General features: G+C 31.8%; 1 protein-coding gene across 1 annotated transcript; it reads right to left on the minus strand.

Annotated features, from left to right (window-relative positions):
• Positions 1-2,318: 2,318 nt before the first annotated feature.
• On the minus strand, positions 2,319-15,443 carry LOC116141666 (ubiquitin carboxyl-terminal hydrolase 12-like). Its single transcript, XM_031427147.1, has 10 exons — positions 15,403-15,443; positions 15,135-15,185; positions 14,749-14,959; positions 4,525-4,584; positions 4,392-4,469; positions 4,196-4,284; positions 4,002-4,110; positions 3,769-3,837; positions 3,579-3,689; positions 2,319-2,390 (listed from the first exon to the last, which is right to left on the minus strand). The coding sequence occupies exons 1-10, from the start codon at positions 15,441-15,443 to the stop codon at positions 2,319-2,321; spliced, it is 891 nt and encodes a 296-aa protein (XP_031283007.1).
• Between the last annotated feature and the right edge of the window lie 637 nt (positions 15,444-16,080).

Genomic DNA, 16,080 nt, shown 5'->3' on the forward strand with positions numbered 1-16,080 from the left:
ATTTCATCAATCTTTGCAACTTTAACTGAAGGGTATAGCTTAGCTAAATCCTCAATTACAAAGTCATGAACAAAAAACTTAACTTCATTTCTGCTATATCCAGAGGTATCCGAGCTTAATTATAAACAAATTACTTATTTCAGTTACGATTTTAATTACAAACAAGTTATCCAATGGTATCATGAGTTTGAAATCATGTTCCATTCTTAAGTGAATAAGAAAAAAATAAATTCGTGAATTATGAGTGTTGTGTGTGATTTTTCCATTTAGCTTGGAGAAATTAGAAGCCCGCGAGGATATAGATTGACCCAGAATCAATTTGACTCAGCATTAGTCCGACCCAGCATAAGCTCGTCAAGAGATAACTCGACCCAACACAAGCTAGTCATGACCAGCTCTGGCAATTGTTCGACAAACCAGGGAAAAAAATAAATTCATGAATTATGAGTGTTGTGTGTGATTTTTCCATTCAGCTCAAAGAAATCAAAAACCTGCGAGGATATAGTTCGACCCATAATAAATTTGACTCAGCATTAGTCCGACCCAACATAAGCTCGTTGAGAGATAGCTAGACCCAGTCGTGACCAACTCTGGCAATTATTCGACAAACTAGGGATAAGCTTAAATACCAAATATTTCGGAAGAGATAAGATTATCAGCAATAACAGCATAATATTATCGTTCAATCACGAGAATATTGGAGTTGTAATTTGAATTTGATTGCAATCCTGATAATTTCTCTCTTTCCTTTATCTCAAACTAGTATAAATATCCCCAAAGGGGTTAGTAATTTTTGCTTAACAATTGATATACATTGTAAGCTCTCACAACAATAAAACAACAGTGGACGTAAGCTCAAGTTCTAACTTGCCGAATCACTTTAAAAATTCCTTTGTGTCTTTTACATTATAATGCATTTTCTTACTATCATTGCTGCTTTTTATTAAATCACACACACATCTGTTTTGGTTCTGTCAGGGTAAATCAGATCACTCTGGTTGGTGCAAATTTTCGTATCAACATTTGGCTCTGAAGGAGTTCCTCTACCTATTTTCTCTATTTTCAGCAAGAAACAAGCAATTTCAGTGAACAACCGATCACCTGAAATTTCTAATGGTTCATACAAGATCCAAAACAACCACCAAAAACCATGACAATTGGAAGCCATCCACTAGGAGGTGCATCAAATTGCTGCTCCAGGTTGACCGCTAGTACCACTAGCACAACAGGTCGCAAATTAGCAAGGGTAAGACTTCTAATCCTGAGAATGGCCAATTGATAAATATGATAAGGACGATGGTTGTATAGGTGGTACAACAAAACATGGCTGAGTTAAGAAACGAGCAGCATGCCAACCAGAACCTCGATCAACCACGCTTCACAGAGGTTACACCAACCGGGCGAAATAGCTCTGCTAGCGACCAATCTGGTTCGTCGACACCCAAGAGCGACTGTCACCCCCGACATCGCAAGGCATCTTCCGCTCACGAGTGTGAATCCTGAGGGCAAGTTAACCCCAAGAGGCGACTGGGCAAGCAACTCATGAGAGAAAATGAAGACAATAATCACAAAAGGGATGGTCCTCCTAATCGATGAAATGCCCAACGCCAACATACCGGTTTTAACCCATGTTAAAGACAAGCTCAAACCTCGCAAGCCTGTGAGATCAGATATGCACGCCAATCTGGCAACAATTGGCATTCCGATGTTAACCAACATATCGAGGAGCGCAACAGCACAGCCAAATCACATTAAGGATAAGGATACCTTTTACTTTAATTTTTTTTTTTTTTTTTTTTTTTTTGGTGGGGGTGGGTTGGTTTGTTGGTGTGGGGTGTCTACACTAACAATAAGTGAAGTGATATATATGTTAAAGTTTCATAAGTTTTATGTTGTTTAATATCGGATCAATTGTGGGCATCTCTGAATATGCAACTTACCCTTTATATATTCATGATTTACTGACAACTGGATCTGGAAAATTTTTCTTTTCATTTTCTGTTGCTGTTGATAATGAGAAACCCAGTATTTTCAATTTTCAACTACTAGCGGGCCAATCCTTGAAAAGTAGTTAAAGCGTACACCCGTTTGCACGAAAATTCCAAATTTTGAAAAGAGTACGAGGAAAGTTTCTTCAATGATATTCTTATTTACTTTCACATTTCTCACTTTAGTGGTGAAAGCCTGAAAGGACAATCTCCTTGGACATGGACTTGACATTGACAATCCCCAACGGATTAAAATTTCATAATAATAATAATACGAAGTGATTTGATTCTAAAATCTTAACTCAAAAAACTAAAACGAGCAATCATATTCTATTTACACAGCCTTNACTCTAGACAAAAATCATCCTCTTTGGGCCTATCCAGCGATCGAAAACGAACAATCTATAAAGCATCAAATCACAAGGAATTAAGTTTGAATTTAACAAGTCAAATAAAACATTACACAACTAATATCTAAGAAAAATTGGCAATGTTGTTCTATTAAGATATCACTCTTAAATGTTTTCCACTATTAAGATATTAATTATATCAGATTACCACATGACATAGAAGGGTTTGAAGTTGAAAAAGCATATAGATACACAGAAAACTACTCTTACTAGAATTTCTTATATGTCTGCCTATATGAGATGCTAGGAAATTTTTGGAAATGAGACGATTATCGTTACTCTTGGTTAAGATGAAAGGAGTCCACCTTACCATAGTTTTATCAAAAGTCAAAACAGATTTACTGAAGCAAAGAAAATTACAATTAGATCTTAACATACAAAGTGAAAGAATGCACTAAAAGCCCTGAAACTCATGTGCACGATTTAAATACAAATGAAGCAGTTTTATGTCATCACAAATACTAAATTAGTAATTACCTAAACACCCTGATGTAGGAGAACTAAGATAAGTTTTTAGGATAATTATTTTTAGAGTTCTAATTAATTTATTTCTCTCTTATTTCATTGTGTCATTATTTAATTAGGATTAGAATTTCATTTGTCATTATGTTTAGGATTAGAACTTTTAGAATTTTTAAGTTGTTTAGGATATTTTTTAACACTTGATTAAATGATTATGGAATAAGATTTGATTCTCCCCAACTGGTTGCTTCTTTCTACCCTATATTCTTATGGTTTCATCCCCTTTCTTGCTGTCTTCCCCATCTATCCCTATCTATTTTCTCCTCCTCCCTATTTCTATCTTAATTCTGGTCTATCTTGACCTATTTCTTTGACTTTCTATCTAAACTCTCTATTTTCTATCTTATTTCTTCTCTGTCTATCTATAACTCTCTATTTTCTATCTAATTTCTTCTCTATCTATCTATTTCTTTTTCTCTATCTATTTGATTCTTGATTATCTATCTGTTTATTCTTCTCCCTCTCCATCACACCATTTACATCATAAATAACGCACAAAAAATCTGGACACTGTAGAATGATGACAGAATAAATGCCAACTTTGCCATAAATCTCTTGTATCATTTATTATATAGACTACAACAAACAAACAAACAAACAATAAAAATTGCAAATATTAATAGTTATAATGAATCACAAGTTTCAACATATTTACCACCTGCCGATTATGCACATATTCCAAAAATGAAGGCACATCTGGATATCGACATTCTCCTTCACTTTCAAGGGGAGGAGATTTTTGGAAGCAAATGATATCCCCATCTTCAATCTGCAACAAATCAACAATAGTATTCCTGTATCAAATTCCATCCGACAGAAAATCTAGCACAGAATAAAACAGTACATACCTGACTTAACCGGAAAGATGTCCTCTTATCAAGGTGTTCACACATAACACAAGGATCAAATTTAATTTCCTGAATAGTGCATAACAGAGTATATATGATTAACACTATTGCATTGAGTACAATAGTATACTCAAAAAAAAAAAAAAAAAATAATAATAATAATAATAATAATAATAATAATAACAATAATAATAAATAAAAAAGAAAAGAAAACAGGTTAATTGAATACAAACCTCATACAGTTCTATTTCTTCATCTGGATTAAAACCAGCCATTTTATTCAGCTTCCCTAAAATTTCCATTGGCTTAGTGGAACTCTTGACGAAGAGCCTACCAACATATCTAGATATATGGAAGAAATTAAAAAATTAGAAACCACGAAACAAGACCATAGGATGAGAATAAAATAACCAAAACGACTACATACCGGAGTTCCCCTTTCTCAGGATCATAAAGCTTGAAGAAAAGCAGAATGTCTTCTTTAGATTTGTCAGGTGGAGGAATAGGTCGTAAATCCTTAAACATGAACAGTAAAGGCTTATATTAAAAATTGAATTTTTTTGCTTGAACATTATTGCAAGAACAACTATTAATGCATTAAGGTACTGTTAGGACCACATTACCAGCCCAAACTCTATTTCCAAGAACAACTTCAATTCTGCATTGTGTGTTTTATTTGACACCTCTCTTAATTGTCCAACCTACAAGTAGCAAGTGGCAACAATTAGTAACACAAACAAATAGAGCACGAGTTACANCTTGACGACTTGCTGGAAGTGAAGACGAGAAATTTGCAGCAAACGCACTCCACTTGATCTGAACATGAAAGGAAGCTCAAAGTTAAATGCAAATCGTTTGTGTTCAACTGTGGAAAAAGTGGGTAATTAATTTGGTAGATGAAGATTTAATTCGGTAGATGATGAGTAAAGGAGTTAGGTTTTGGGCATTTCACACAGTAATGAATTGATAATTTTTAATGAAAAAAGTGGGTAATTAATTTGATAGATGAAGATTTAATTCAGTAGATGATGAGTAAAGGAGTTAGGTTTAGGGGATTTCATCCAGTAATAAATTGGGAATTTTTAATTTTGTTGAAGTTGGAGGGTATAAACGGGTTTAAATTTTTGTGTGTAAGGTTAAAAATGTCTATAACTTTTTTGTAAATTGTTTAAATAACAAGGGCATTATTGTCCTATAATTTTATTAATAAGGGATAAAATTGTAACAAAAAAAGATTACCTTGGTAATCTTAGAAAACCTAAGAAAATGGAGGTAATCAGATTACCTCATATATTACCAATAGTAACTACTATTGGTATTTGAGGATTACCAAAATCTTATTTTACTTTGACAACCAAACATGGTAATTAAGTAATATAAGATGACATTACCTTAGTAATCCCACATAACCCCCAACTAAACACCCCCTAATTGCTATTTGCTACAAATCTATCCTATTCTCCCTCTGCTGCAATTTACAGTACTTATATTAAAGGGCAAAAAACAAATTTATCCCCTGTACTTGAGTAAACGACTTTTTCCCACCCGAAAAATGGCATAATAACACTTTCTTACCTTCATACTTTTAAAATACCACTTTAACACCCAAACATCACATTCCGTTAATAGTTTCTGTTAAAAACAGTGATATTTATTGTAAAGATGAAAAAACGCTTTACTCTTCCTTCGTTTCTCTTTCTAGCGGCCTGTGCTCTGGCCTAGGGCGTGTATTGGGATGGTTGGGGCAATTTCTCAAACACTTGGCACGCACCAAGCTAAAAAAGTTGGAATAACCTCGAGAAAAGGTGAAAACGTTTGGGAAAACTCTCAACAAAACACCAAACACCTCTAACACTCCAAAAAGATCTCCAATTTCACCAAAACTACTCCAAAAAAACTCCAATTGCAACCCAAACATAAAACAAACTACAAGAAACCCTAGGGTTGGCCCGTGGCAATTGGTGAGTAAGCATAGTCCAACTTATTAGGGCTTTTGTAGTAGAGAGATTGTTGAGCCTTTTAAAGGCGGTAGATTGGATTTTGATGGTCAGAGTTGGTTGGAATTGGTTTGGAAGTGGCGATTAAGGGAAGAAAAAAGGTGCAAAAACCGATGAAAAAAGGGAGATGTGGAGGGAAAAGGAGATGGAGGGTTTTGTAGAGGAGATTGTGAGGAATTATAGGTGGTTTTGGAAGTGATTTTGGATGTCGGAATTAGTCAAAAAGAGGCAAAAACAGTCGATTGCGACATTGCTAACGTGCACCGCCCCTTGCTAACATGTACCTCTCTATGTTCAAGCCATATTCTGGCCAATTCCGATGACTAAAATCACTCCTATGACCATCTTGCCCTTATTTAAAATAGACTTTTGATCATCTTGTCCTTCTTCAGAATGAACTTTACAAACAAAATTGTGCTCTAAGTATTAAAGTGATATTTTAAAAGTCTTAGAGCATCTCCAATGGTGCTCTTTATTTTAAAGAGTATCTTTCATATAAATAAAGAGTTTCTTCATTGATTTTTAAATATAAAGAATAAATTTTTATTCAAATCCAATAGACTCTTTAAATTTTAGGAGAGAAAATATGTTTTTTCAAGAAAAAAAACTTAATAAGAGAGATAAATAATAAATAAAATGCATAGAAATTTATAATTTATTTATTTAAAATTAGGAAGAGACTGAAATTTGACTCTTTAATTGTGGAGAGTCAAATTCACTCTTTAATTTATATTTAAAGAATAAAGAATCAGTTGGACTCTTGCTTTTTATGGATAAACTCTTTATAATAAAAAGCTTGGATATATATAGGCTATATGATGACTATTTTGAAAAGGCAAAATTCTTTTATTTTGACACGTCTGCAAATTGCCCGACACATGGATGTGTTTGATTGGTGATTATGTGCATTGTTTACATTTGGATAGATATTATTGATGATGATTTGGAATAAATTGATGAGTTGGATTTGATGGTATATGTGGCTTAATATAATTGGTGTTTGATATTGTTTGTTATTAATGACAGATATTAATAATTTTATTGATTGTTATATGTTTCACATTGACAGTAAATATTGTCATTTACAAACAAATAAATTTATGTGAAATACATTGTATGTCATTCACAATACATTTATTTGAATTTAAGGGGTTTGTGAATATGAATGGTTTGATAAGTTTTTATTTTGTTATATTGTATTTGTTATATGTTGCTGTTTAATATATATGGTTAGAGATATTTAACAGAATATGATGTGTTTTTATTTTTTTATATTGTATTTGTTATATATTGCTGTTTAATATAAATGGTTAGAGATATTTATGAGAATATGATGTGAATTTAAAAGGTTCGTGAATATGAATGGTTTGATAATAAATTAATGGTTATATTTTTTGGGTATCCCAACGGTTTAATCCCTTCACATTCAGCTCCTAAAATCCAAACACTTCATAAAAAGCTTTTAGCTTCTTAAAGTTTCATCTTCATCTATAAAATGCATATATGGAATCATTTCATTACGTTTCATTTTCATCCCAAACTGAAGAAGAAGAGAAGACTAGCTCAGAAACATTCACTTCAACAAAAAAATCTTAGGCAACCATGAAGCAATCGCAGTGTGTTATTCAAAGTTGACTCCCTCACGATATTGCCCTCAAGATTGCTTCATTCCTTGAGGTTTATGCTTTATTCATCAAGTATAATGATAAATGAATTTATTTTTTTGTTTGTTTCATAAATTTGGTAACTTTTGATGATTTGATTATCTTATTTTGGGGAAATTAAGGAACCAGAAGAGTGTGCATTGTTTTCGTTGCTTTCTAATGATCAGCTCCCTGTTGCGGCCACGCTCCACGCCCTACAGATTCGGACCCATCATAGCCACCATAGCACACAGCTAAGGAGCTCACCTAATCGGGTAGATATGATAGATTTTGGGGTTTTTTTTTTTTTTTTTTTTTTTCAATATTTTCCTTCTTTCTTTAATTGATTTTTAATGGTGGTGGAGTTGATTTCTTGTAGGCTGATGAGGTTGTTTTTGAAGCCATTGTGAATGATTCTAACAGGTTTTGTTTCTTTTCTGTTTCCTTCTCATTATTTTCTTATGATATGTTAAATTAAGGCATAAGCTTATTATGTTTGTATTGTGAGATTGCAGCCCTTTGTATAACACAAGAGTTGTACTAAAAAATTAGATGAAATGTATGATCAATTGAGGAGTGAGTAACTTCGATTGCTACTGGTCGTGCTTCTTGGAACCAGCATGGTTATTGGTGATGGCATTCTAACTCCATCAGTGTTTGGTATTATTTCTTTCATATATTATATATATATATATATATATATATATATACACACGAAAATTAGCTACACAAAGGAAAAACTGTAACAAATACATATTTACAACTACAAAAGTCAATATTTATAGCTAATTGAAATAATTTTAGTGATAAGATTTCCTCCTTAAAGCTAATATTCAATTCTTACTTTAACTTATTAAAATCGTGGCAATAACTAGTCATTTAGCTACAATGTATTAGCTATGGTAAAACATTATAGCTAATTAATGTATTTAACTATAAACATTTTATTTACATGACATATAGTATCATTATTAATTACGAGTTTAACTATATAACTATTATTTATGCATTAACTATAAATTATTGAAATCTGTATCTAATTAAGGTATCTAGCTATACAGATTTTATTTTCATGGTAGTAACAATATTTTAGTATCATTATTAGCTACCAGTTTAAATATATAGCTAGTATGTGTGTATTAGCTATAAATTATAAGGATTATAGCAAATAAAGAATGTGAAAATTAATTTGCTACAATCATTAGAGTATGCAGCTATAGATACTATGAATTAATTATATTTTTATCTTATAAGTAATTATATTTCTATTACTTATGAATTAAATACTTAAAGTCAAACATAGTGTTAATCACGCTGCTAAGGTCAATAGTAAATTGGAACCTTCAACCAATAGCTAACTTAAAAGAACTCTTCAACAAGCTAAAAGTATGAGCTTTTGTAAAATAAAATAAAATTTTAGAGGATCTCTAAGGTTTTTGTCTTTTCTATAGTGATTTAAAACTAATACTTTATGAAATATAGATGATTTTAGGTATGAAATATGAGATATTATAAGAATTGGTAATGTTAAATATTTGTATATATGGACTTGTATGTATGTTTTAGATGATGATGATGATAACGTTAATAATATTATTAATATTTGAGTATGACATAATTTGTTTATTGTTAATTATACATAGAAAATTCAAGAAAATAGAAAAAACAAATTAAATCATATAAAATACGGTTAAAATTATAGAAGATATGATACAAATTAAATCATATAAAATACTGCAAAATTACCTTCTTAAAAACTTTTTCATTGTTTATGTGTTTGGTTTAATGCTTTCATAAAAATTTTCATACAATGGTACAAGACTATTGTAAAAAAAAATAAAGTAAGAAGAAGAGATTAAGAATGGTGGAGTCACAAATGTCAACTATCGAAGATGGCAATAGCAACAACGAACATCGATAGCTTATTAAATACCTATTTAAATTGAGGCTGGTAGTAATGACATTGAAGCATTCATATTTTGTAAAAAAATTAGTTGATAACATTTTAAATTAATAGGATGGAGGATTTTATGAGTAGACAATTACTTGGTTGAAAATGACTTTATTAATGTTTTTTTTTTTATATTAGATTTTTCTTTATAACGTCGTTTTATCTATTTAATATAAAAATGTTGCTATAAATTTGCAATTATTATTAAATTTGTTAATTATAGCAATATTTGTTAAACTTAATTTTAATCAAAGCAATAAATTATAAATTCTTGATATAAATTATTTGTTCTATTGCAAATAATTATAATATTTAGCTACAAATTATATATATATATATCCTATTTAGTAATTTTTGAAGATGATAAAATTGTAATTAAGTTGAGAAAAGTAAGAGTGTGTTAGAGATTGTTGTAGCTTAAAAATAATCAATTAAGTTTTAAGCTACAACAATAAAAGTATTTCGTAAACAACTTTTGAAGATGATCAAGTTTGAAGATGATTATGAAATAAGCCGATTTATAAAAGGATTACAACAAGCTATTTGGCCACAAAAGGCTGCAAAACATTCGATCGCCTTTTGTGGTCAAATGGCTTGTCAGAATCCAGTGAAACCATCGGATTCCGACAGATCAGCTCATGTTGGTCCTTATAGGACTAGTTATAACACCGACGTGTCTTGGCAGCGATTGCTTGAGTTCGACAGTTTATTGTGACCACAACAAGCTATTTGGCCACAAAAGACTGCAAAATATTCAGTAGCCTTTTGTGGTCAAATGGCTTGTCAGAATCCGATGAAACCACCAGATTTCGACACATCAGCTCATGTTGGTCCTTATAGAACTAGCTGTGACATCAACGTGTCTTGGCAGTGATTGCTTGATTTCGACAGTTTATTGTCGAATTGTGACAGTTGGTTGCCAGCCAACCCTTTTTTTTTTTTTAAATATTTGATTTAATAAATTTTAATTAAGATAAATTATTTTAGTATGTTTTGTAATATTTATTAAATATATACTAAAATATATTTTATGATTATACATATATTTTAATGAGTAAAATGTATCATTTTAAGGGCTGGTTTGGGATTATTGTAGCTATAAGTTTAATTAGTTTATACCAAACTTTAAAAATAATAGAAATGTGTTTGGTAAATTTAATTTTTGAAATTGTGGTCAGTTTCAAAAGCTATATACTGCATATGTGTTTGGTAAATTAGATTTTAATATTAGCATTATATGTGGAATGACCAAAAAGTATATATTCTTTCTAAGATGCATAATTTTTTTCCTAACCCTATAATTCCCAAAAATAATGCTAAATAAATAATGACCAAAAAGTATGTGTAATGACCACGTCACTTATGTGCCACCTCACTTCCCAAAAATAAAGAATTTTTTTCCTAACCCTATAATTCAAATCCTAAAAATTTTCCCATAGCTGCCCTTCCTGAAAACCATTATTCCATATCGAGGAAAGGCGTAACCAACGAAAGGGAAGGTTCTCACCCTGTCCTCGACATTGTTCTCCGACGATTGTCCCCTAGGCGAAAGGGGCCACCGTTCTCTTTCTTTCTTCAATAGTTCCAATCAAGACAAATGGGTTGCTTCGTCTCCTCCTCCTATCTACGCAATTCTCTGTCTTTGTTTGTGATCATGTTAGGCGAAAGGTAGTTGTAGAGGAGCATTGGAAAACTGCGATTCTCCCTTTGGAAATTCAAGTGAAAAAAGAAGGCAAAAAGCCGTATAGTGTAGGAGGCAGATTTTTGTAAAAAAGGGGTTGATTACTTGGATTGGTTCTCGCGTCACTCTGCCCAAAAGGATGGGCGAGTTCGGTTCAAGTGTTCATCGATCGGGTGAATCCTGTCACCTTGATGTGGTAATCTCAGGGGGTGTTCACCACTTTGGTCTCCTCCGTCACCGTTCTCTACTCTCCCATCAACGACCTCCTCAAGGGAAATTCAGGCCTTCTTCTTTTCCTCTCCCTCCCCCCTTTCATTCTAACATTCATATTTCTTATATCTCTCTCTTTTATTGTTTAATTCTGATTAATTTTTCTAATTATGATTTCAATCGTTGATATTAGTTTTCTTTTGGCTGCTAAGATGTTTACTACAATAATCTAAAAACAGACGCATTCTTGTCCCAATTTATGCTATAGGATTGTCTTCTTTGTCCTACAGGATTTGCAGCCATTATGGCTATGATGGTAGCAATTGGAAGCATTGCCTCACTCCTGGCTCTGTTGGTGATAAACCTTTGAAAAATGAAAAAATTGCCATATTTTCTAATGCACTAAACCATGTGTCTATAATTGATGGTATTCGTCTTATTGAGAGAACAAAAAAGTGCAGAACCTTTTATATATAAACACTGTGACATGTCCCATCTCAAGGCACTGTTGTAAGCATTTCACTTCTCTCTTTAAGTATTCCATGTATTAGTTTTTGTTCCATCTGTTATTTCCATTGTTCTTGTCACTGTAATGGATTTGTGTTATGACAGACCAAGTTGCACAATGAAGAAAAAAGTTGTTGTGACTGACAAGTAGTCATGTTTTCTTAATTCCTTCCTTTAATACTATAGCTTTTGTCTTCCTTTTGGTTAGATAACTTAAGAAATAGATATAGTTATTGGTCACAAATATTCAGAGTCTGATGCTTGTTCTAGGATATCATTCTTTTTTTTTCCTTTACTTTTACTTTTTCTCCATATACTAGGCAGCTAATAACCAATCAGATTTATTGTTGGAACAGACATAATTAATTTCAAAGGGTCACCCATTTAATCCAACTACTAGATTGCTTAAAAATATGTGTTAGATATTTGCAGGACCATTTTGAGGGAGAGTTAAAGGAAACTTGGAGGGATGGTATATTGGACTTTAGCTTATTTAGTGATCTTGCTGAAAAGTGTAAGATGAACATTTGGATCTCCAAAATATTAAGGTGTGAGCCTCAAGCAGCCACAAGGTTTAAGCATGAGTTGAGTTAAAATAACTCCGTTTAGTTCCCTGTCTTGACTTAGGGTTCTCTTAGTTTGAAGGTGGAAGTAACAAGCCCGGTAATTGTGAATCTTGCTTTGTGTGATGCAGAGTCTGTTTGGACCTGCATCTTCATTTTTATTTCAAATTTTCATGCTATAATTTCATATTGAGTTAAATCTTCTAATAAGATTGTAAACTTTGGATACATGGCTGACACCTTTTATGAATGTGTTATACCTTGGATATTTTGTATCTTGTCTATGAAACCTTACTACTCTATGGTTCACAGTTAGTCTTTTGGAAATATTTGCTAGGTGTGTTGGTAATATACCATATGTTTGATAGATTGTTGGTCTTTCTATGTTTATCTGTTGTGTTATTTATTTATTTTTTACTGTTTTTACTACTGAAAATCCTAATTTTTTAACTTCTGGCATATTTTCTGATGATGTGCTTAATTCCCTTCTTTCTACAGCTTGTTTAATATGGATGGAGACATTGCACCAATGGTTGAACTTGTGAAGCTTCGCAAGAAGTATGGCTTCTTGTTAGTCTTAGATGATGTGTCATTAAACATAATTATTATGCAATTTGCATTCCACTTTTATTCTCTGCACTCAGCTAAACAGTCAATTTGAATATTCATTTTTATTATTAATTTAAATAATTATTAATTAATATTACCATTTTGTATGTAAATTAAAACAACACCACAAAATGCTTGGTTTGGGCAGACAAATACTGAATACTTATCCCAGTTTGTATTGATATGAAGTACATTTATCTTATTACTCTCTCACATACACACAATCACACACTTGAGTAATAGCAGGATTGAAGAAGAGCTCAAGATGAATATGTCTTCACTAGATGAAAAGTACACCATGGAACTTGAGGAAGTCATTCATGAACTACTACTTTACAGTAGACTCTCATCATCACCTGTTGAGATTCCTGAAAACGTCTTATTGGAACCTTCCAAGAAAGGGCGGCATTGGAATGAACTTAAGAGTAGAGGGATGCTCAAGTGGTAGTAATGACATTGAAGCATTCATATTTTGTAAAAAAAATAGTTGATAACATTTTAAATTACTAGGATAAAGGATTTTATGAGCAAACAATTATTTGGTGGAAAATGATTTTATTAATGTTTTATTTTTTATATTAGAATTTTTCTTATGACACCATATTATCTAATTTAATATAAAAATATTGCTATAAATTTGTAATTATTATTAAATTTGTTAATTATAGCAATATTTGTTATAGTTAATTTTAATCAAAGCAATAAATTATAAATTTGTGATATAAATTATTTGTTCCATTGCAAATAATTATAAAATTTAGCTACAAATAAAAAATATACATAGCAAGTAATTAATTTTAATAACACACTATGTCCATAATAATATCTTTTCATATATAGTTATGACTTTTATATGTCTGTAGCAAAAAAATTAATATTTAGCTATGAATTTACTATATATGTGGCAAATGATCTTTTTATTTAGTTATGATTTTAGTGGTTACATAGCCAAAAGGTTAATATATTTGTTATAGATATTATTTTTGTAGTAGGAATTTTCAAGATTTAATTATAAATTTATATTTGTGTAACTAAAATGCAAACATAACTATATAGACTATTCTCCGTGGCTATAAACGCAAAGATACAAGCTTATTATTGTTGTAGCAAAAATATTTAAGTTTTTAGTTACATATTAATCTTATTCATAGCAAAAAATATAAACTGTTAACTACGTAAGCAAAAAATTACATAGCTAACTTTTAGCTGCGTCACTTCTAACTACGATAAATTACAAAATATTTTATTTGTAGCTAAACCATTTAGTTACGCAAATTTATACTTTTAGCTACAATGAACGTCATGGCTAGAAATACATAATATTGTAATGATGTGAAGTTATAGAATGATTATGATACACAACATTATGGTATGGTCCTATCTATAGATTTCCATCAAATTGGATATGATATGTTTTAACTACTGCACAATATATTAGCTTCCAAGAATTACACAACTTTCTCTTACTTTGTCGCATTTAATGCATATACAATATGTGTTTATGTGTGTGCATGTGTGTGTGACCCAGAGAGAGTGAGGAATTTCTTGATGTGATGGGATAAATGAGTAACGTCATTTTAATTTTAATTTTTTTTTCATAAATGCACCTGTTTGTTCTCAAACCCAACAGTTAACATGATGGAAAGCAGAGACCATATTCGCAAAGGTAATTTTTTTTTTTTTTTTTTAAGTAAAAATTTGATGATTTATGTGCAGTTCAAAACCAAAACAAAGTTCATTGTTGAATAAATTTGTAACCTTGCAGCGAAGAAAACTGATCACTCAACATGCGACATTCGGATTGAGACAAGTAACATACTTGATAAAACATCAATGATATTCCAACTTTGAAATTATAACTTGACAGAACAACTTTCTTTAGAAGAATCATGCTGCAGGAAGAAACACAGTAAGCAGCTGTAGACAGAAGAGGTCCGGATTTTGTTCCTAATCCATGTTCTCTCCTTTCGTCCCTATCTACGGCAATATTTACAGCACCACCATATGCTGCTCGGTGCCCTCTAAAGAACCTGCTTAATTGATCATGGAAATTGTAGGCTTTAACCATGTATTGTATCATAGATATTGCAGATGTTTAAAAGAAGTGTTTAAATTAAAGCTTGCTCAGTAGTTCATCGTTTGGATTTACTTTAATTGAGCATATTATCAAGACATATTTGCATAAAGACTAAAAGAGATTCTCACCTTGACTTCAAAGCCGGAGCAGGAGTAGCCATCTTGGAACGGAGAAACGATCTGCTGAGAAAAAAGCAGAAGAATTGAGAATAAATGGAGGTAGGGTGAGGGATTCTGAAAGTTTCTTGATGGTGAACAACAGTTAAAAGTCAACGACAACTGTAAAATAAATCAAAAGAGTCCAGAAAAGATAGGGCTAATGTTTGATGATGACCCATTAGATCTTCTCATCATCAATGATATGGATTGTGGATCGTTAAACTACGAGAAAATATACCCTGCAACCGTGCTCATTGCAACCAGCCCATCAGCTTTCATCATCCTACACTACATAGGGGTGTATAAGGAATTGCACATGTTTGTTTATCCATAGAATTATCCACTTTAGCGGGAATGAAAACCCAACGGTTGGCTGATACAATGCAATGCTAGCAGACGGGTAGTGAAGCTGAAAAGCTGTTATCAACTGCTCCTTTTTCAACTCCCTTCTTCAAAACTTCACTCATTTCTTCTCCTTCTCACAGAAATCCATGTAACCCCAGTTCACCTTTCGTGTTAAACATTGAAAAAAGGCTTGTTTTTCGATGCTCTGCCAAGAAAAAGATCAGCTTTGTTGATTAAATTTTAGACTACATTGAAGGTACCGTACAGAGTATTGGAAAGTTTGAAAATTTTGAGTGTGGTTTGTGTTAAAAATGGAGACTTTTGTTTCTATGTTATATGTTAAACTCAAATCTTAAAGATAACGCTGCAGCATTCCAACTTTAATCACGGAAAAGCTTGATCCTGACTATAAGGGATATATAGAGATTAATATTTTGAAATTAATAAGTTCACAATCATATATATCTCCACAATATAATATAAAAACAGTTTAATAACTCAAAACAATAAGATAAAACTAAATAAAGCTTCCCCTTTCTTCAACACTTGATTTCAGGCCATGCTATCAACA

This window comes from Pistacia vera, unplaced genomic scaffold (genome assembly GCF_008641045.1).
Source record: "Pistacia vera cultivar Batoury unplaced genomic scaffold, PisVer_v2 Contig40, whole genome shotgun sequence".
NCBI lineage: Eukaryota > Viridiplantae > Streptophyta > Magnoliopsida > Sapindales > Anacardiaceae > Pistacia > Pistacia vera.